Source organism: Phlebotomus argentipes, unplaced genomic scaffold (assembly GCF_947086385.1).
Source record: "Phlebotomus argentipes unplaced genomic scaffold, Phlebotomus argentipes genome assembly scaffold_18, whole genome shotgun sequence".
Classification (NCBI taxonomy): domain Eukaryota; kingdom Metazoa; phylum Arthropoda; class Insecta; order Diptera; family Psychodidae; genus Phlebotomus; species Phlebotomus argentipes.
This window is the reverse complement of record NW_026776177.1, coordinates 15,109,562-15,132,279: the sequence shown is the minus strand read 5'-3', so window position 1 is coordinate 15,132,279 and position 22,718 is coordinate 15,109,562. Positions and strand designations below refer to the sequence as shown.

The 22,718-nt window shown below is 41.8% G+C and overlaps 2 protein-coding genes across 4 annotated transcripts; one reads left to right on the top strand and one right to left on the bottom strand.

The window, feature by feature from the left end:
* Positions 1-33: 33 nt before the first annotated feature.
* Positions 34-1,709, top strand: LOC132259471 (nuclear envelope integral membrane protein-like). Its single transcript, XM_059757115.1, has 3 exons — positions 34-208; positions 267-859; positions 922-1,709. The coding sequence occupies exons 1-3, from the start codon at positions 139-141 to the stop codon at positions 1,609-1,611; spliced, it is 1,353 nt and encodes a 450-aa protein (XP_059613098.1). The 5' UTR covers positions 34-138; the 3' UTR covers positions 1,612-1,709.
* A 2,974-nt stretch (positions 1,710-4,683) lies between these two features.
* Positions 4,684-22,240, bottom strand: LOC132259431 (Ca(2+)/calmodulin-responsive adenylate cyclase). 3 transcript variants are annotated; one of them, XM_059757065.1, is made up of 11 exons: positions 21,886-22,240; positions 15,034-15,270; positions 14,737-14,916; positions 13,038-13,897; positions 12,460-12,799; positions 11,935-12,012; positions 10,554-10,820; positions 10,283-10,480; positions 6,982-9,512; positions 6,657-6,904; positions 4,684-6,602 (listed from the first exon to the last, which is right to left on the bottom strand). In XM_059757065.1, exons 2-11 carry the CDS (start codon positions 15,232-15,234, stop codon positions 6,316-6,318), a joined length of 5,190 nt encoding a protein of 1,729 aa, XP_059613048.1. In that variant the 5' UTR covers positions 15,235-15,270; positions 21,886-22,240; the 3' UTR covers positions 4,684-6,315. The 3 variants fall into 3 exon arrangements, with proteins under 3 accessions (XP_059613048.1, XP_059613049.1, XP_059613050.1); XM_059757066.1 differs by lacking the exon at positions 11,935-12,012 and having other exon boundaries at positions 21,886-22,239; XM_059757067.1 differs by lacking the exon at positions 11,935-12,012 and having other exon boundaries at positions 10,554-10,724; positions 21,886-22,239.
* Between the last annotated feature and the right edge of the window lie 478 nt (positions 22,241-22,718).

The following is a 22,718-nucleotide window of genomic DNA, read 5'->3' as shown; positions in this document are numbered from 1 at the left end:
TTTCAGTGTGGAACAAATCATCGCATATTCCGTGGCGCCACTATCGCAGAGGAGATATGCAATAAAAGTGTCAGCGCGACCCAAACAATTTTGATGGTTCCAGAAAAATACCTGAGTTTTTCACCCCCGAAATAAACAATGTGGGCTCTTTTAGTGATAAAATTACTAGCCTTTTTTCTCCTTTGTGACGGAAAAAATGCGCACAATGGTAATACTATTCGCTTAGGCATCTACGGGAGATATTACAGTATGATTTGTTTGCTTAGTGAACTACCTGGAACCCGGAAGCGCGCTTGAGGTTTCTTCGGCACCCAATAGTCTGGGATTTACGTCTCCCCGGATGAATATATTCTGCTACAGAGGACGACCCAAGTATGCTCCTCATCTTTTCCACACAGTGAATTTCCTTCTAGATATTACGACAGAGGATTTCGTTCAGTATGTTGGATCGACGCCGGAAGAAGTTCAGAGTCATCGAGAGAGTCAAAAGTCTATCTTCTCCTTCAACTTTGGCTTCTCTAGGAAGCGCAATCTCGAGCTTCATCCCTTCAATCAAACGTGTGTGGGCGTGGAGTCGTCGGAATCGTACAAAGTCCATCTGCATCTCATTCGATTTGATCTCTACAAAGTCTCTTTGCTGTGCTTGGGAGCGTTCCTGCTGTTCTCAGCCTCTCGACTGAGTGAGAATTCTCTATTTTACTACCTCTGTGGCGTCTCACTGGGCATCTGCGCGTCCTTTCTGCTTCTGGTGTACTTTGTCAGCAAACTCCTGCCCAGGAAGCCGCTAATGTACGGAATGATGATCGGCGGATGGGGTCTGGGCCTCTATTTCGGACAACTTCTCTGGGATAACATTCAGGTGAGAGAGCTTGGGCTGAAACTGGTGGATAACTGATGGTTAATACTGTGTTACTATTGCAGATGATACTCGTTTCTTACCAAACATACGCCTTGTGGTACGTGATGATTATGGGCTTCCTGAGCTTCGTCATCTGCTATCGCTACGGTCCGCCGAAGGATCAGAGGAGCAAGGACCTCATCAAGTGGGGCCTCCAGATGCTCGCCATATGCATCGTGTACCAATGCAGTCACTACACGGAGCTGGTGCTGGCCATCAACATGCTCCTTGTTCTCATCTACTATTTCCCCAAGAGTTGGATGGATCGGAGTCGCTCATACTACCAGCGCAAGTTCCCGAAGAAGCGCCGTCTGCTCACGACTGAGGAGTACAATGAGGAGGGCGTCCGTGAGACCACGCGGGCCCTTGAGGAGCTTCGTCGATACTGCAGCAGTCCCGAGTGCAAGCAGTGGAACACGATGCTACGCCTGAGGGATCCATCGCGTTTCGCGTCCTTCATGGAGGGCTCCTCGCATATCCTGGACAGTGAAACACTCGAATACGACACAACTCAGGCAGACATTTCAGAGGACGAGAATTCTGATAATGATAACAATGAGATCAGCGAAGATGACTCAGAGGGTGAGGAGATTCCCAATGTGCCGAATGGAACGAACCGATGGAACAGGTCTCGAGGAATTAATTCCAGTGCAGTAAGTAATAATGGAAGCTTCCGAACGAGAGGAGCCAATAGGCATTTTCATGATAATTGATCATGTGAAAATGCACGGAAATGAGAGATTAAAGAGTGTTAAACTTTACATGAATAATAATGTTTGTAATAAATTGAACAGTGAAATAAATTATTAAAGCGAACAATAATATTTTGCAAAAAAAATAATCACGTGCCTTCGGCCGTTGCATTCCACAGTATTTGAAAGGCCTTCGAAGAAGTTCCAAAGGGGATGGAGAATTCTCCGGAGGGCGCCACCCTCTCGAAGAGAAGCCATTTTTGCAAAAAGCACCAAAGGAAAGCACACATTCTCATCCCCTGTTCATTGTGTGAGAAACTGCACAAAGAAAAAGCGTACCTCGGAGAGCACTGCAGCTGCAATTTGTGTACAAACTTCCCGTCTACTGCCTGAGTAGTACAAAATTATGAAACGAGTGTTGCAGAAGGTGAAAAATGTGGAAAAGCGAGAAAAGCTCAAGGAGCAGATATTATGTATGGGACCAGACAAGAAATTGCCTACAAGGTGAGAAATTTGACGACAATAAATACTGCAGCCTTTGTTTTCATGGCCTTATGAATAATCTTTGTTGCTTTACTGTATTTTCAGATTGGGTTTAAGCCACCCAAGTGATGAGGTTCAGCGCCAAAGTCCCGAGAGTAAGAGTTCACCATCGACGAGCTCGGGATTGCTGCAGAATCCGGGACCGTCAAAGCAGAAGGATGACAGTGATCCTCAGGAGACATTTGAAGATGCCGTGGAGTGCATAAAATCTTTATCCGACTCCACCAGTTCTGACGACACTGACAAGCTGACGAAGGACTTTGAAGTGTTGCAGCTTTCATCTCAGGACGAAAGTGAGAAGTCCTCTCAATCGTGGCAGAAGTGCGAAGCGGACGAGTTGCAAGAGTCCACTTGTTCTAAGGAGCCTGAGCCTAAGGCGGGCCCATCGAGAATCGTAGAACAATTGCAGGTGGAGAGCAAGCCTACTAAGACATCGCTGTTGGCTCAACAGGAAGCGATGTTGACGCTCAAGAAGCTCCTGAGCAACTTGAAGAAACAGTATGTTTTTCCAGACAATGAGGAAGCTTGTGTCTCCAACAGCGAAGCGTCTTATTCGCCGTCTTTGGATCCTGATGAAGAATACAAGCACATGGGAAATCTGCAGGGCAGCGACGTCATTGATATGATAAACAATATGATGGGAACTAAAGTCGTGTACAAGAAACCTCTCAGTGAAGTTAAGAAGAGGATCTATCGAGCCTTCTCCGTGGCTATCTATATCAAGACTCTGAGCGATGAAAAGCACAGTTCTGAAGTTATCGAGTGGCTCATGCCACTCCTGGATGACAACACGAGGACATTGTGGCATAGGGAGTTGTGTAACAACGAGAATTTGGACATTAATGATGTCATCAAGTTCCTCTTCTGGCGTTGTCAAATCGCGGACAATCACAAATACCTACACAAGGGCGAGCGCAGGTCCGAGTGCTACGTTTGCAAGATGGACCATCGCATGGTGAAATGTGACGTTTTCCGGGACAGCACCGTGGACACTCGCTGGCAGATGACGAAGGAGAACCGACTGTGCGAGAATTGTCTCAGAGGGCGCCATCCCGTCTGGAATTGCCTCAGCAACTTCAGCTGCAGAGTCTGCGACGATCGACACAACACGTTCCTGCACAGCCGTGCTGTCCAGAAAAAGCAGAAGGGCAGACGACAGCCGCCCAACTGGCTGATGCCAGATCCCATAGGGATGATTCCGCCGCAAGTTCTGCGGAACAACCCAAACATGAAGACATACTTCAATCCCTGGTATCCAGTACCGAATCCTTTTTCCTACGAGCCAACATATTCGTCCAGATTTAGCCACTTGGACCTCCTGTTGGCCGACCTATTCCCGGGCGTCCGTCCTTTACCCTTCTAAGAAATCATTGTGTTCAACGGGCTCAACGGCAAGTAACTAAAGTACGAATTTTTCTATAAAAGATGGATCTACATATTTATACATGGTCTATTTGGTGTATATTGTGTGAACTCGGCGACGTCAGTCTTGTATTGTTCCTAATATCAGAATATTATCTGTTCAACTCTGTCGTGCGTGTTGTTTGTGGAGTTTGTGGAATAAAAAAGAAATGGATCTAATAAAAATTACCACCAAAATCACCGCAGCATTCAATCAAAATCCTTCTCGTCCGCTCAGAATTCGCAATCGGCCAATGAGGCAAGTCCCTGAAATCGAGTGGGGCTCGCAGTTGTGCTAATTGAAATGCACAGCAGCTGAATTTATTGGTCAAATGAAAGATTTCGGGGTTGGATTTGAATTCGCGCAACTCTTTCGTATACATCAAGAGGCGGACCCTTGCGAATTCTCAAATCCCTTCCCTCCTTGCGAACAATAATTTGCAATGGCGAAGTAAAGCTCCTGATTGCACTTTTCGCAGAAAACACTTTCAAATCAGAGAGTTAAAATCATTTTTGAGCAAAAATTTATCTCAATCACCAGATAAAGAACCAGATTGCACAATAAATTTTTGGAAATAGTCAAATTCAGCTTATTTGATAATGTTTTTTATTCAAAAGGGACAATTTTGTAAAAAAAAATATATATATATATTTTACGAAATCTTTCAGGCTAAGCCGAGCTGGTAAATGTTTTGTAAACTTTATTAATAAGCTCAAGAATAAGTTAATTTCCTGTTGAACAGCGTTTATTCAGGACAAATACTTCAAGTCTTTTGGCTTTAGCGCTTCAATAAACACTCACCTTTGGCATTGACTGGTGGATAATATGATGGCAACTCACCGAAAATCTCCTGAGATGGCGAGCAAGACAAATCGGTGAGAGATCAAAGACAGGTCCAAATGAGTGTGATGCGATATAAATAACCGACAGGCGAGAGACGCTGCATGCAAATACGACAAACAAGGTGTGAAGGATTCTAGCAACTCACACGTGTAATTCGAAGCGATCTTGAACCTCTCAATCAACTTTGGAGCAAAACTACTTCAGTTATAAATATCCACTCTTGTCATGAGGAGCCTATTTTCGCCACTTCCGCGCTGCTCATCTGCGTTTTGGGGGTCGGGCGTGTGAGAACGAAGGCGCGCGGCTCTTGGATGTGTTAATGTATTTCTGTATATTTCTTCATGAGGTAACAATTGACAAAAAATGATTATAGATGCACTTATTTTATACCATTCTCTCGTTCATCGCTTCTTTGTCCAATTTAAATTATTCTCTCAAATACACAAAAAAATAAGTACAAATTACTCTACTTCGGTACTTCACTTGTATATCAAATGAGATTAAAATTAATACAGTTTCTAACATTGGTGCAAATGGAAGATTTAGCCATCTTACAGGATAGTTCATATAATATTTTGTCAGCGAAGAAAAGCTAAATAATGGTGCTCTGAGTCCCATACAAAGGGGCTAAAATTCGAGTTTAAAGCAATTTTCCAGTGGTTTTCACATAATGCCTCGAGTACATTGATTTCCTCTCTCTCTCTCTCTCTCTCTTTCTGCACAACAGCAAAGGAAAAAAGGGAAGAGCACAAAAATTCGCGCTACAGTTTGTCCTGTACCGCGCATCCGGTGAAATGCTGAATTTGTAAGAAGGACACGCGGAACAGGACACACTGTCTCACCTTGAGGGAATTGAATTCTCAATAGACTCTACAATTGATATACTTCTACGTGAGTGTATTCCTCCTGTTGAGCATCATTCCGTCCTGCGGTCGGAATTTTCATCTTTTATGTACAGAACACTGAAAAAGGTTCTCCTTAGCGGAGTGTCACATTTTCAAAATTCAATATTTACCATATAAAATATCTCTTTTTCAGTATATATTTTCATATCCCGCCACACAGAATGTCGACATTTTGAGATTTATAACAAGTATTCAGAGCTTTTTGTTGCTTGAGTAAGAAAATACTCTTGTGTGTCGTATTTCAACTTGCTTTCCACTCAATTCTTCTCCCCTTTTCATCAGCCCGTCACGCTTTCAATTTATCCCTCCGCATTCCATAATAGGAAGGGGGAGAAATTGCACGCCCCTATCTTTCTAGGGTGTAAAAAACAAAGTAAAAAGAGGTGTAAAAAATAGCACCAGATTAAAAGAAGTTAGCACTAAATTGAAGATTAAAAAAAACACTACCTTTCGCCAATTCTACTCCTAATGCCATCGCTTGGTTTCCCTTTCATTTCTCACTCGCTATGCAAAAACCAGCAAATGTTTATAAATATTCCTCCATTACATGCTACTTAAGTCGCTTTTAAAGCGAACAGAGAATATAATATAAACAGAACCGCACTATTACTCTCAATTTATTAATTTAGCCATATTAACAATTCTGCTTGCTTCTTATACTGGTATTACCACTCTAATAATAGATTCTCTCATGCTACCGATATAATTTTCACTCCTGCTGAGCTACAATTAGACGCATTTACTCGCTTATCAGTCAGAACTAATCGAAAAAATAAAGATACACTTCAGAGGAACTCCTCGCAAGAATAAAAAAGGGTGTATAATTTGTAAATGTAAAGAAAAAAAATAGCAATACACGATTCTACAAACTCTTTCTCTTTCATAAATACTTGTCACGTTTCATTACTTTGTTTAGACACTAGAATAAGTTATAAATTTCATTAGTCATTTTTTTTACGAGATTGTGATTTTCAATTTCAGGATCGGGACTCAAAAGGAGTCCAACTCACCATATATTGCGCGATGTGACATTCAAACCTGCGGTCCAAACTTACTTGTAATCTTGTGTGATGCACTCACAATGGCCATTTCGTGCTTGGCATCCAGCTCACAGTCGTACAGCCCACTGAGTGAGTCCAGACTCAAGAGTCGAGAGCTGGCGCGACTGGAGATGGATGTGTCATCCACATCAGGAGCGTTGTACAGTGAGTTCACGTCCGACAGAGCGCCCTCGGCGTCCGTGAGTCCAGCCTCGTTGAGCAGGGACACGTTCTCCAATCCCGGCTCATCTGTGATGTATCCAGCACTCTCTGCTCCACCTGAAAACCACTAAATTCACTCAAAAGGCCCACAATTGCAGATGAAGCACAAACCTGTAGCTTCCTCTCGACACTCCTCGTCGCTCCACTCAGATTGACTCTCCATTTCACAGTGATTAGAGTCCATTGACTGATGATTCGCTGCACCATAGTTCTCGTCGTCGTGATAGATCATCTCCCCATCATCGTCCAGATTCTCCTCTGACCCATTCATCTTTTCCTTCTCGGCCGCACTCATCGCAGCTTTGCTTTGGCGAGGGTTGTCGTGCAAAATCTCACACGATTCCGTGTCGGATGTTTGCCTGCCAAAAGAGAGAGGAAGAAAGAGAAACAGAATCAGTCGGAATTCAATTTATAGCACAAAAATATTGGCACTCACATTTGGCTCGATTCCGACGGATTCTTGTTCCGGGTAATCTCCTTGATGGCCTCCAGTCCGACTGGATGCTTGCTGAACAATAAGCTGTGATTAGACTTGGGATCGACTCCCTCGAGTTCGTACTTGGACTTGTCGGATTGCTGGTGATTTTGGCGACTGCTCGAGTAATTTATGGGCATCACGTTTCGCCCATTGTTCAAATTGTTCGCCTTCGCCGACGACTCCTGCAGCAGCCGCTGAATCTCACGCTCGAAGGGGCTCTTGTTCTTCCCCCATGTGTCCACGTGATACTCAAACGAGTTGCACGACTCCCCCTTGTTGTGCGCCGTGGACGCCGCCTGACTCTCCGTGGTGGAGCTCACCTCGAAGTCCTTGAGCTGGCTCAAGTCGATGGGACTGAGTTTGGGGCTGCTCGTGGGATCAGCCTGAATATCACAGGGATAGAGCCACTGCAGAGGGTTCAGGGCCTTGGCGAATTGCGCCTGGTGCGGTGAGTTCTCCTCCTCTCCCTCATTCTCCGTCGTCTTGGAGTAGCTCTCATCCGAGGACGATACACTCGGCGAGTGCGGCCTCGAACTCAAGTCATCCGTGGACGACATCTCACGGTTGTCCTCCGTTTCGGGCGGTGACTTGGGCAGGGGTTTCATGTAGCCCAGCGAAGCCACGTGAGGCTGCGGCGGCGGCATCTGCTGGATGTGATGGTGGTGATTGATGAGATTTGCCGGACTAGCGTACCGCGGTGGCTCATACTTTGGCGTGCTGTGCACCTGATGCTGCCTCGGAACCACTTTCGCCACCGGCGCCTGTTGCAGCAACAAATCACTCTCACGCGACGAAGAGTAGTTCATGTTGTTGAGGTGATTCTTCACATTCAGATGATCCTTCCTCATGCCATTCTGATACTGTCCCACCTGATGATACCCGTGGTGATGATTGTTGAAGTTCTCCTTGCCAATCTGATTGTTGAATCCATCGCGAATGGTGAAGTTCTCCCGGGCGCAATTTGTATACTCGTAATTGTTAATGTTCGGATTCTCTGTGATGTTGAAATTGTGATGATATGGCTGTTCGCGTGGCTTCTCATAGTTGTGCATATTGAAATTCTGCTTGTACTCCGAATGCTGTAGCAAATTTGGACTCTCTACAAAATTATACGCCTCCTTCTTCACATAATTCTCACTTATCACATTCGGATGGTAGTTCTTCTCCACATTCAAGTCCGACCGCTTCTGATAGTATTCGTGGTGATTCCCTGCATTCGAGTGACTCCCTTGACTCATTCCGTTCACCTGCTGCTGATGCACATTCGATCGGGCGCCGGGCATTGTGCTCCGGAACTCCCGCTCACCATTCAGCATATTCGTGTGAGATTGCTCGCACAGGAAGTACGTGATCATGTCACCCTTCCCCTTTACCTTGATCTGTCCACGGCACTTAAACTCAAAATGTGATCCCTGTAGACTGTCGACAACCTCCTGTGTCACCTGTGTAAACCCTGGTATGCCCGTCGAGTCCATCCGACTCGACACATTCACCGTGTTGCCCCAAATGTCGTACTGCGGCTTCCTGGCGCCAATCACACCCGCCACCACAGGTCCCACATTCACTCCCACGCGCAGCATGAAGTTGTTATAGGAGTTCTCATTGATATTCTGGAGTGTCACTCGCATCGCCTTGACGAACTCCAGCAGAGCAGTCATGTGACGCCTCGTGGAATTGGGATCCGTGGAGACCATCTTGTAGTCGGGAATCAAGCCAACAGCTGCCATGTAAGTGCTGCCCACCGTCTTGATCTTGTCGATGGCATGGAAGCGTTCCTGGCACAGCAACTCATCGAAGTCCGCTATGATCTCATTCAGCAACCGCAAGCACTCCACACCCTGATTCGAACCATCCAGCTCAGTGTAGAACTCATGGAAATTGGGCACGCTGCAGAATATCACGCCAACCTTGGCGTAGCTCTGGTGGTACAGCTCTTGACCCATGGTGGACATGTTGTTCCTGAACTGATTGTCCAGGAAGTGAGACGCCACATGAGCCGGCAGCAAGTTGTAGAGGATTCTCTTGTTGGACTGCTGCAGCACTGCCATCTCCTTTTTCTCCTGCGACGCCTGCAGCTGCCAGATAAAGTCCAGCCTGGCCGTCCACTCCACCTGCCTGCCGTGAGCCAGTATCGTCACCATGAAGATGACTATTCGCGCCAGTGAAATAGTGTGTAGCGGAATGCCAGTCAACAAGCGATCATCGTAGCATTCGAAAACGTGCGGATGCGAGACTTCGATGAACAGAGCGTAGACAATTGTCATGAGAATCACCACGGTGCTCTTTATCAGGATGGGCAATCGCAGAAAGACAGACACAGAGAGGAAAGCAAATGCCGCCGACAGCGAAATGTACTGCGGCAGCACACACTTCCTGTGACTGTGGATGACTTTGTCCAGCTCCATTGATCCACCATCCGACATGAAAGCGTGATGTGGTCGTGCCGTTGTCACGTTCGGCTGGCACGGCGTTTCATCGACGCAGGTGAACTGAAAGAGAGAGAGATGATAGATTGCCATCTTGTACATAATTCACAGCATCATTACATTACAGTCCATTCATCATGCATCTTCTGAATTTATCTCCTCTTCCTCACTACATCGCATTATGTGTTCTCGCACACACTTTTCGCTCCCCTGAGACATTACTCAACAACCAGAAATGTTTTCATCATACAAATTTACCACTTTCTAAGGTCGATGAGTGGAGTGCACAGCTCCAAACTCCCCAGACAACATTGCAAGTGTGTGACACACAAATTCAGGAATAATGAAACGGATATGTGGAATAAATAAACATCACTCTAGTTGATGAATTGAATCATCTGAAAATCAGCACAAATCGCCAATCAAATTACCAATTTCATGTTGACAGAAACTTATTGATTTATCAGAAAGCAATTCAACTTCCCAATCTCAAACAGAGTTAATTAATTAGATTCTGAACGAGTAATTTTGATGAAAACTTTCTCCAGTGCGTCTTTTGGTGGTTTGTTAAAGTTTCTTGAGAGGAATTTTAAACACTTTCCCTCACCCTTGAATGTCTTCATTCGCATAGGCCAGAATTGCGTTGATGGCTTATTAAATCTTACTCAAACAAGATGAATAAAGTAAAGTGGTTTCATTTTCCTCGAAATGCCGAGAATTGCGGGAATCCTGTTGGCATATTGAGACAGTGAAACAACTCAATATTTAATAGTCTGCCAAGAGAAGGGCCAATGAAGTTACGGGCTTTGAGGTAACTTGAGATGCTCTCTTACCACATTGACTTGACCCACGGAGTACAGGAGGATGATGGTGAAGACGGTGATTGCCAATCGAAGAGCGAAACTCTGTGACAAATCCCAGTAAATCCACTTCAGTCTGACGGCCAGCAGGAGCATGAGAATGGCACTAATCCAGATGAAGGCGGTGAGAAAGAGCAGCAGCAGGATGAGAGTTCGTGGAAGGGCTGACACCTGTATTGGAGGATAAATGGCAAGGAATTTCTCTCACATCACAACCGCAACGCTATATATAGTGCAGACTTACCTGAAGTGCTGCGCTGAGAATCAATAGCAAAATACTACAGCCCATCGCTGTGGTGAACCCCAAGTCGAGATCCTGCCGATATTGGCGCTCTTTGTCCTTGTCGCGAAATTGCAAGGTGATTCGTTTCACATGAACCGACTTGTCTCGATCCACGCTGCGTGCCTCAATGGCCTGTGATAAATATTTGTTTACACGATTTGTTGGCTGGTGATAAACACTTGAGTGGCGCTTTTTAAAGGGCCGTTTAAACTTCTCGGTAACTTTATTCTGTAACGGGATTCCACGGGAAAAGAAAAGAAAAAAAAGACACAAATAATTAGACAAAACACTGACACACACACACAACTGAAAAAAAACTTGTGAGAAGAAGCATAAAAAGGTAAATGATACGCGATGTGAAAAAAGTGCACATGCCCAAAAGAAAGAGAATGGCAAAGAAAAAAAGCAATTGAAGACATTTTCACTTAAATAAATATGTAATTCAACACTGCCCGGCGAATGCAGGTGATTCTTCATCCCACTGTGACCCTTTTTTGCACACTGCGCGAAGAGTTCTCATAGTGTGGAGATCTACTTTGGCTCATTTACCCTCTTCATTGCTGCGCCGTGTATCAGCAACACAGCCATCGGTGGAATGATAGAGAGCAAAATAAAGAAGGTAAATGGCTCATTTATTCTCTCTCTCCATGCGAAAGTCCTTCTCTTGTACTCCAATTTAATTTACAACATTACCCTCTCGCCTTCATTAAGCATTCCTGTGTAATTTCAAGCTGGGATTGCAATCTTGAAGGAGAGCACACTAATAAGGTGTTGCGATACTTAAGACCTTCTAAATTCCACATCCCCGTCATTAATACAATGCTCCCTGTTTTATTTCAATTGCAATTTTGCCCTTTTGTAAATTCTTCGCACAGTCTGTCTCATTCGCAGCGCAAGAAATATAATTTTTATTTATCAAATCAGAATCAAAGACGCATTATTAATCCCATCGTCAGACTATTTTCAGAGCTTCAACATCTTCTTATTTTGGATATTGAAAAACAGTTGGACTCTGAAACCTTTTCCACTCAATTTATCACCACCCTAGTTATTATTTTAGGATACTGCGTGGAGATTGGGAGTGTAACAGGTGCTGGTATTATGATTTGTGGTGCTTTTCTGCTGGAGTCGCACTCGCAATTGAGTTGAGAGGTGAAAATCATGTGCAAAAATGTTTATAGCAAAGGCGGAAAACTGTATAGAAAACAGAGGCTTAAATTGTGCATCACACTCGATAGAGAGGTAGACAAACAACACGCAGGATAAAAGCGGTCCTCATCCTTTTTCAGCATTTTTGTGGTGTGTCAGGTGGAAATAAAAGAAAAGCAAAAACAATTCTCACTTTTTTCAACAAATCATTCAGCTGGTCAGATCCCTCTGAATCCAAGGGCGCATGAAGCGCTCTCTGCAACTGTAACACCTGATTGTAATTTTGAATAGTGAAAGAAAAAGTGAATTCCAAGAAAAACTATGTGTCTTATTGCGGTTTCTGAGTGACCAAAATGAGACACTGAAGAGCGTAAATAAAAATTAGGAGAAAAAAGAGACACAAAAAGCAAAATCACTTTCACCTTACCACAGAAAAGCACAACGATTTTTTCTCAATTACACAATTTCATCTCTTTCTCTTCGTCTCAATTTTGAGGAAAATAATTTTCTAACAACAAAGTCTCTCTTACCGTATCCTAGAAATAAAAAATCAACGATAAAAACACCAGTCATCAAACTAACATACCAATAAAACCATATGATTAAATATATCAAAGAATTCGTTTCAGAAAACTCTCGCGAGATTCCGTGAAAGAATGCAATAGATGTATGTGTGTTGAACTTTTGAGTGAACTGTTAGAGCGTCAGTTGGAATTACCTTTCGTGATCCCTTGTCATTGAAATTTCCCGTGGAATTGGCGCTGGTGGCCGGATAGGCGCCCGTGGCCATGTGTGAGAATGGAACAGGAACTGAATACTTGATGGTGTGAAGCAATTGGACGACAACATTTGATACGTTGCGGAAGGACAACTTTCGTCGATTCGCTGCACCAAGAGCCGATCGGACGCCCAGCGTATTCAGCATCAGCGGCTTCCGACGATGCGGTGGCGGCACAATAAAGTACGTATCGACGGCGTTGTCACGCAAATACGAGTCTCGTGTGCCTCCATGACCCGCTTCCACTTCGTATTCACCACCGAGCGCATCCAGTGTCTCTCTATTTTTGCACAACGTGCGCGCCGGACAATGTGTGGAAAAGACAAATTAATACTGTGATTAGTATTTTTAGAATGCGCCCACTCCATGCACACCAAACACACACGTAAACTCTGTCCCACAATTACAGAAGCACCTGTGAACTCCTATCAGACTCTCTTTCCTCGCTTACATCACAAGTGCAGCCTGCAAGTGATGCGGACAGTGTTGTGCGAATGCAAATAAATGGGATACTTTACCGTGTGACATGAACGCGTCCGGGCTCCCCACCGGATTCCATGTGATTGGCCAGGGTGACATCATTGGACCACACATCGAATTGCCACTTCCGCAAACCCAGAACGCCGCAAAGCACCCGGCCAGAGTGTATTCCAACACGCATGTTGAGAATCACATCTGTCGCCTCCACGACCGACGCAATGGCATCAATCATGTCCAGTCCCATCTCCACGGCGCACCTCGCATGATCCGTCCTTGGCTCGGGCAATCCAGACACGCAGTAGTAGCAATCACCGAGTATCTTAATCCTCAGACAGTGGTTGTCATTGGCCAGCTGATCAAAGCGCCCAAATAGCTCATTCAGCAGCCTCACTAGCTCCTGTGCGCTGCACTGAGACGCCAGCACAGTGAAGCCCACGATATCGGCAAACAGGATGCTCACATTCTCGTGCTTCTGTATGTAGATCTTGTGGAATTGTCCCTCCACCGGCGACAGTATGTCATTCTTCATCTCCATCGCCACGTGCTGTGGCAGCACAGACAGCAACAGGCGCTCCAGCTTTTCATTCTCATCCTCCATCTCGAGGCGGGCAGCAATGCAGTTGCGCGTGTCGAGAAATGCCCTCCTCTGGGCTCTCTCCATCATCACATTCACCACCAGGCCCGTCACATTCACGCCAATAAACATGACAATATTGGCCGCCAGGTGATTGTATTCCATATATTGGAATGTGCCCGTGTAGATTTTATAGCCCGTCAAACCGACATGGATTGTCGGCAGGATAATGCCAAATATCACCGCTTCCCAAATCTGCAGGGGCATCATAGCGTACGCCAAGAAGGTGACAAACACTATTTGCCACACGCCCTCTGCCATTACCTGCCAAGCCATACAGTCACGTATTTAATTTTCATTCTAATCCCCTAGCAAATTGAACACACCAGAGATGAATATTCCACCCCTCTAGTTATCCTCGTAAGACGCAATTTCTATGAAATCCCACTTAAGATTGTAAATGTCAATGCAATTAATTCCTGCTAATATGCCCAAAACCTCGTACAATCCAATTCTGCAGCACCCTAATATCGTTATCAATCTGATAAAATGATAGCGATTTATGGGAGCTTTCCATCAATATACGGTTTGTTTTCACAATAGAATATTTTTCACATGTTGAAAATTCAAAAATAACTCGCAAATTGCCCAAGAAACAATACACTTTTAATATCAATCGATATTACTTATTTTTTCATTGCATTCTCCGCATATTTATTCACATTCCCACATGATGTATCGCTTACAATGAGGACAATTATTACAACTCTGTGTTGTTGAAGCAAGAATCTAATTGAAATCTATTAAACAATTATTCCATGTGTTGGCGCTCTGCTTCGGCACAGACAGAGGCCCTTTCATTGAACTCGTGGAAGTCGTGAAAACAGAGAATGCATTATTAAATCCAATCAACAAATTTTATTTTATACTCTTAAATACCGGAATGGAAATAACTTCTCAAGTGCTCTATTTTATTACCAAACGTTGAAAGACCGTGTTTATGATGGAATTACGATTAGTGCAGTGTTTATTTTCGGATGTATTTTAATGAATCATATTGGCAATATCTTCTAAGCATAATAGTGTCACTGTGAAACTATCATCTCTGTTGCTTCGCTCAATATCATTTGACGGAAACTTGTACAACTTCATCATTAACTCACCTCTTTTGTGTCCACTGGAAAAATGTTTCCCACTGTTGGCATGGAGATAAAGCAGAACGCCGCCGTGAAGAACAGGAGAGAGTAGCAGAGATATGGAAGATGTGAGTCGCGAATAATGCGAAATTGCAGTAATGCTAGCACAATAGAGAACACCAAGCATAGCAGCGAGTTGAAAACATTCTGCAAAATATAATATCAAATATGACATATCAAATATTCAATGGAATTGCAATAAAATCAATACTGAACTCGCACAATACATCTTGCAAATATGAGAACTCATTATATGAAACTCACATGAACGGTTGGCGTTTGAGTGTACCCCAGACTCAGAGCTGCCATCACACCGCACAGCATCACCACAAGGGCCACCACCCCCATCACAGAGAATCTCTGCAATTTGAGAGTGTATCGCTGGTAGAGGCATTCGAGTTCGTCATTCTCGAAGCGCAGCTTGTTCCACGGCCGCCCGCGGGCCGCCTTAACCGCGTGATCCATTTTCAGGTCCTCTGCAGTCAGTCAGTCAGCAAAGATCTGCAAAGGCGATTGCAATTAGTGGGAATCTCAAGAGCAATTTCATCCATTTCAACAACAGACAGTCTATCACTCTCAACTGAGGCGTAAAAATAATTCTCCCCATCGAGAGAGGTAGACAAACCAGAGAATTAGCTAATCAACATCCTCAGCGAGACTGAAGACATCACAGTGTGAATAAATCGCCTCTCAATCAACACAGGCACACTCTCTCAACAGCTGAGTTCAAACGCAAATCAACTGTGGGGATCACAAAAGTAAACTGAGAAAATTGACGATCATTGAGGCATATTATGCATATAGATAGCCATGCTTTGTGTACATCTACAGAATGTGTAGACTTTCAATTAAATACGAACTTGAACCTAACATTATGAGAGGGAAGATATCAAAGCGAAAATTTTTTTTAACACTTTTTCTTCGGCATAATAGGAATTATTTCTCAGTCGAAGGAAAATCTTTCACTCTTCCGAATAATTAAAACACATATATAGTGTTCCCATTCAATTTTATATCCCTCACGTTTAGATTGTAGAACTTGTACTGTAAATAGACAAAACGCAAACTTCAATTAATTTATCTTGATTACATAGAGTGGAAAAAGCTGTAAAAGTGTACCTATTTTCCAACTTCTCCCTCCTTTTTACAGTGTGTGTGTGTAACTCGGAATGTTTTTCAACCCAAATATTGGTTCACATCGTTTTCAGAATACTAAATGCTTGTTCATTTTATTAGCCTTCATGAATTTTCAATTTTAACTAATTTCCTGGCACTGAATTCTCAAAATTCAGATTGACTTCACTTATTCTCTTCCAGAAACCTCACATTTTGTTGTGTGACATTGAATTTGTTTAAGCATTACACCTTTAAATATTACTTTTGCCAATTACTGACCTCTGAAAAGGACAAAAATACTTAACATTCCAAAAGATTGTGAAGCTCTCTATAGAACACTCTTTATTTATTATATTTTAAACACGTTATTTGCATTGTGAGACATGTTTTCAATAATTACACTCCACAAATGTTGCCCAAGCGACAATATCCGGCCACTACAGTCACCCGTTCTTTATTGATCATTAAATATCCCGAAATGGATGCTTTTAAAACTCAATTCATCTCTTGTCGTTTCGGATACAAATTCCCTGTTTGAGCCTCCCCACGCTTTCATACATGGACTGTGCAAAAGATGCTATGTATCGCTCGAAAATTTATTTTTGGCACTTATTAACCACAATTAGTACGGCATAAAATATATCAGACATGAGTTTCACTTTGCTCTCAACCTTGGTTCAAGAATACACCATCGCAGCCCTGTGTATTGATTGAAAATCACTCAATGGAGAGCATTTTCATGATCGATGCTTTTGCTACACTTTGACAAAAAAGAAACAGTTCACTGCAGAAATGAAATAAGTGGTTTCAATTTCGTTACACTTCGAGACAATCTAGAGTTGAATAAATCATCGAATAGCTCGCAAGAGTTTCCCACTGGGAAACCACAAACCAGAGCAAGGAGCAAAGTTTCATCGATATAATAGCATATACCATCTGCCACTTAAAACTTGACAAAGCAGTGTCTAATGAAATATACCATAATAAGTTCCAACCCACTTATGAAATAACAGACTTCAGTTATCAGAATCTAAAATCAATTAAGATCATTGATTACAAACTACGAGCTCCTAGTGATTTTCTTGCAAATCATCACTAATGATAATTGAGACTTCCAATTAAATCACTAGCTTATCGTCTATCTTTGATAAAGACAACGAGGATTTGCCCAGAGCGGAAAAGTTTGGAATATTCCCAGAGATAAAAACGGCACAACTTGTAAAATGTTGCCCGTTTTTTTTGCCGGAATATGTATTCAATGTGTGCTGTAAAAAAATCACATTGTTTTTATGAGTCAGTTGTATATCTTCACCGTCGAAACGTCGACACCAATACATTACGGCACCGTCTAATTATAATTCTGAGCATGTGCCTATGTTGGATTTTATTTCTCTAAATGCAAACACTATGGAATTAGTAAAGGTAAACCCAGGTAAACAATGGAGCCACTTTCATGCTCACATTTGAATTAAATCAATAACATTAGCACTCTCGCTGGTCATCAAAAATCTCATCATCAATAATAATGTGGCATTTCACACCAGAGTGCAATCAAAAAGCACTTCAGCTGTCTTCATTGTTACATAGGAAGTGCAATTGAGTGAACAAATCCCTCGGATATTTTATTTCTCCAGCTATAAAATTCTTATCCAGGTATTCCGGTGAAACGGCACGTTTCGTGGGAAAAGCTCAATTGTCTTTATCTAGTGTGTTTATATTCAATTTGTGTTAAATTGTGTGCATCAATTTGGAATTAAACTTGATCTAATTTGGTCAAGTGGAAGCTACTTTCGGGGATGAAAAATGACTTGAGGCACAAAAGAAATGGGTTTCACTGACAGTGTTGACCTTTTGGAGCAGCGAAAAGGTATATTCATTAATCCCACATCACTCAGAAGCCTCAGATGGCTTTTTATTTATTAACAAGTCACATAAAATTCAGTGTAGCCCTAATTCTTGGAAATGCTATCTACTCCACGGGCTGTGTATCTGAAATTGAATTAGAAAGTCTCCCTGTTCTCTGTTTTTTCTGCGTCTCCTCTGTTTTCTTCGCATGAAAATGAAAATGCCTTTCAGGAGGGATAACAAGAGCTACATCCTTAACCATTCTTCCTGTCACTCTCAATTTTTTTGCACGCTAAAGAAAGCAACAATATTTGCACGCGCCTCTTTAATTCACTTGGTGAAATAAGCAAAACCGTATTGTGTGACCCAAAATATATCGCCTTGTTGTTTAATCGAATTTTCACATATTAGATCCAGACTGTGTGAATAACCGCATTTGAAGATGCGAATATAAAGAAACACGTGTTGATAAAATCGCTGTAAAATTCTTCAATGCTCCATCATTCATGGCGCAGGGATACTTTTCTCAGAAGTTTACTGATGGTTAAACATTGAGAAGAGCAGCGTTTGTGCCTTATAAATTTATCTTTCCGAGGCTATTTATTATTAATCAATCTTGAACCTACAGCGTGGATATTTTATGTACTCAAGAGAGTGTGATTGATTGATAGGGTGGATTCTTGTATTATTCACAAGCCTGGAATTTATAATAAATATTGCTTAATGTCTCTTCCATCGCAAACTAGGTCACTGTACTGACAAATTACCCCAAACAACACCACACATGACGATCACTGTTTTCGCTTTTTTCTCCCTCATCAGTAACAGTCTTAACTTCACTTCCTGTGCAATTTGCGATGCAGCAGGAGTTGAAAAAGTGAATTACTTTTCAAGGAATGGTCATAAAAAGCCATGGATTGCATACAAGAATGGAGATAATGAATGCGGATTGCCTGAGACAAGTGTTGAATGTAATCCTGCATTATGTACTTGGTTAACACGTAAATCTAAACGTGACACGACTACACAAGGTATGTTGGATGACTTTACCAAGTGAAATTATATCAGTGTGCTATATTTTTTCCCCACAGAGCACATAATATATCGCCACTCAAAATACAGCCACACTTTATGTACATATCGACCGATAGACAGGCTGTACGCCAGTGATTTAAAAAGGGAATCTGTGTGACAATCAATTTTGCGCTCTAATAATAATGGTTTTGCTCACAGCATATGATAGACTTCGCTATATAATAGTGCCTCTCTTGTAGTTTCTGAGATACAACACTGAGTATAAGAAGTTTATGAATTTATTCATAAAACATGACTCTTTTTGCACTCTTTCTCTCCACCATGCAATTTTAAAAGTAATAACTATTCTCTTTCATCTCGTTCCATCTCAATGACCAGAAAAAATCCTCTCCAGAGAGTTCACTTGGCTCACATCTCATGCCAATAACTTCGAGGAGTTATTTCTATTGAATTCTTTGTCACAACTCACAGATGATTCTTTAAAAACTATTGATTTCACATCAATTAATTTCCTTTGTCACATTGACTTTTCCCAGCACAGTTTCATATTTCATCCCAAGCGAAGTAAGAAGACACTGAGCGTGATCAATTGATTGAATCAACCATTTGAGTACAAGAAACATCAATTCGATGTTGGGTGATAAATCAGACGAATAGAATTTCCTCTAATTGATTTTCTTTTATTCATTCCAGAAAGAAATTTAATACTTTTGTCTAAGGTCACAACATTCTATTGAATAATACGATTGCCATATTGTGTCTTTCATTTTTTTCCTATCAATTTCTGATAAATATAATAAGAAATATTGTATTTGTTGAGCAAACAACTTATTGAGTTCTCTTTCATGGAATACACATTATTTGCCTTCTTTTATATTTCAGGCCATGGAGAAGAAATGAAGTAAAATTCCAAAGATCTTACAAGGAGATAATTTAAATTGAAGTCTAACATCGATATTCCATACTAGAAAAGGTCCTTTTCAGTGGAACAAGTGTCCTGAGCACCTTCAACAACCTTCTTATTTTGCATAATACATTCCACAAATTGCTTGTAAAATCGCCTGTATGTGTCACATTAGGGATGAAAGAAATTGAAATTGATTTCTCAATTCCCATTTAGCATTCTTTTCACCTATAATAATCACTTTTACATCACTTTGTTGACCTCAAAATTATTATACGCATACAAATTGCTCAGTGTCAAAAAAAAATGTTGTACAGAAAATGTATTGAATATACAATCATATTTTAAGTCAATTGTGTATATGAGAAATATGTTATTATGGTGTAGAGGCACGAGACAGAGAATTTGCTCAAATTATTAGCATTAAACATGAGAAATTCTTTTTTGCCTTCTTTCTTCCCCATCAACACCAGGAATTATAATGTAATTTTCTCTACTTCTCTCTCTTTCACCTATCATTTGTACGAATCTTCAGCATTTTTCCACCCACAGTATAAAATTTAATTATTTTCGACGTGGAAAACATTTGTTCCTTTCCGAGACTCGTGGTGGCGAAAGGAAAAAGAAATATGATGAAAATATTATGAAGAATGTTTTTAAGACGACTTACAACGTGTACGATTGCACACGGAGAATCTAAATTAGACACAATCTTCATTAACAAAGTGTTAAATGTTTACATAATTTCTCCTACAACTGAACAAGACGCAGTGAAAAGAATAGCGTGAAAGAACGACGGAAATAAGAATGGAACTGTGAAAGAAGTCAAACAAATTGTGCGTACGACTGTGGATTCGAGATGAAAAGAGTTTAATATTTCATTGCATACTCGTGAATAAATGTTTTCTCCAGAAGAAAATACTCTCTTAGAATTCACTGGTCGTCCGTTGGGAAATGATAATAAATTTGCGTTAAAATATTCGGATTGTTTTTTTATTTGGTGCCCCCCAAATTCGATAGAATTCGCTTTGATTTGTAGTTTGCTCAGCAGAACATTATCATACTTGTCGCAGAGCCAATTTTCAATTTTTGCCACTGAACCATTTCACAGTTTGGTTAGGAAAAGTCTCACAAAAACCTAATTGCTTTGGCAAAGCGCAAAACATAAGCATAAATGTTATATCTGAAGAATAATTTTTTTTCACTCTCATTCATAAATCTGCCACATAATACAATTTATCCGCATTTTTAGAGATGCCGCAAAACTTTTATGGGATTTTGTAACTTGTACAAACTCAACTTAGAGTTATTGCACGTGTCAACAAACGAATAAACCATCAAAGTGACTATTGAGAGGCCAATAAAAATATATCAGCCTGCAATTGAATTCCTATGGATAAATCAAAACGTTTAAGATCTATTAAAACGGCAATTATTCCTTACCAAATGGATTAATAAAAATAGATTAAAATTTATGGATTTCAAGGAAATCAACTAATCTGGTTTTCACAACGCTTTTTTGAGTCACATAGAATTGTTACGCAAAATTATATCCTCTGGTAAAAAGATACGCCAATACGCTTAAAGACACGTTTAGTTTGGGATTTTGTGTCGTAGTAACAGTAAAATGAGAAAAACCAGAAAAACTTCGATTCTGTAAATAAATAAATCGTGATGAATGTTCACATCCTTTTCATCGACATTGCTCTAACTCAAATGCGATTTTCAGGTGATAATTTCACAGAAATTCTCTATTTTAGATGCATAAAACACTTGAGAGCTGTTAGTGTTGTTTGACTTAAAAGAGCTTCGCACGTACTAAGGTTTAATTCTAGTGTGAACTAGAATTCCCTGATTTATTGCGTTCCAGTTTCTGAGTGGAGTTAAAGAAGCGGAAAACCCCCAAAAAACATTCCTCAAATAAAATACAGCAAAAACTAGCAGGAAAAACAGAGTTACGGCCTTTGGGGAAAAAATGTATGAATTCTAATTGATTGGCGGACATGGAAAGCGCACGGCAATCTGGAAACTCACTTTTTTGCCCGCGACTTGAGTGATGGGACAATAATTTCTGAGATTGTGTGGAGGAGCATCGGGAAACATCAATTAAATTGCGTTTTACAATCACTCCGAATGTGTTGATAAGATAGCAATAGTGGGCAGAGAGGGTAAATACATTTCCTCCTCCCCAGCGAGTGTTAGTTTTGGGGACTCACCGTGAATTCCGGATGATTAGTGCTGGAACAGGCGAATCATGGCTGATGGTGTGGCTCGAAAACACTAACAGAACCCCAAAACTTCACTGGAAAAGCTGCCCCACTGCCGGATTTTCCACTTCACATAGCACACAGACGAGCAGGCAAATCACTCGGAAATGCAGGGGCGAAACTCGGAGGGCGAGGAAAAGCAGGCGAAATAATCGCAGTCTCGCCCACAAAACTGTCTTTCTCAGCACGTAAAAACAAGTTTTCCGTGAGTTCACGTCAGTTTTGGGATGGCTGCACTTGTCCAGCACAATTTCACTTGACGCCTCTCGCCATTCTGGGCATCCGGAGGGCCACGAAGAGTTCCTTTCTCGCCAAGTTACCCGATCGACTTCACTTCTTGTTGTCGTTTTCGGGAGGCGCAGCGACTAAAAGGGCGACAGTGGGAGCGAGACAGAGTGACGAGGATATCAAAGACTGGCCCACAGAAGCACTTTCAGTTCACATATTTGCTGGAAATTCTCACCATTCAATCTTGACAAGGACCATTACAACTTCTCAAGCGATTACAGAACGATAATCACAGCGATTGACCGGAGATGAGGTGTTTTTGAGTGCAACTTTTCCACTGAGGGAGCGAATAAAATAGAGCAGAGAGACGCCCTTCCACTCTCGCGAGCCCGCGATAGTCCACGAGGAACACCGATTGCGTTACGGCTACACAGATTCTGCGGTCACCACTATAGAAATAATTGGAAATATTTAACACTACATTTGATGTTTTATGCTCGCTCTGCACCCAAAAACTATTCTTGCTAATATTTTCTGCGCCTTCTTATCAATAG

What these genes read in the sequence shown, in the direction of transcription:
- LOC132259471 (XM_059757115.1), top strand. Translation starts at nt 139, where the DNA reads ATGTGGGCTCTTTTAGTGATAAAATTACTAGCCTTTTTTCTCCTTTGT. An exon ending in CGGAAAAAATGCGCACAATG is followed by an intron (nt 209 to 266) that starts GTAATACTATTC and finishes TTGTTTGCTTAG; the next exon opens with TGAACTACCTGGAACCCGGA. An exon ending in TTCTCTGGGATAACATTCAG is followed by an intron (nt 860 to 921) that starts GTGAGAGAGCTT and finishes TTACTATTGCAG; the next exon opens with ATGATACTCGTTTCTTACCA.
- LOC132259431 (XM_059757065.1), bottom strand. Translation starts at nt 15,234, where the DNA reads ATGGATCACGCGGTTAAGGCGGCCCGCGGGCGGCCGTGGAACAAGCTG. An exon ending in TTCCAGTGGACACAAAAGAG is followed by an intron (nt 13,898 to 14,736) that starts GTGAGTTAATGA and finishes ATGGCTTGGCAG; the next exon opens with GTAATGGCAGAGGGCGTGTG. An exon ending in TGAATGATTTGTTGAAAAAA is followed by an intron (nt 10,821 to 11,934) that starts GTGAGAATTGTT and finishes ATCCCGTTACAG; the next exon opens with AATAAAGTTACCGAGAAGTT.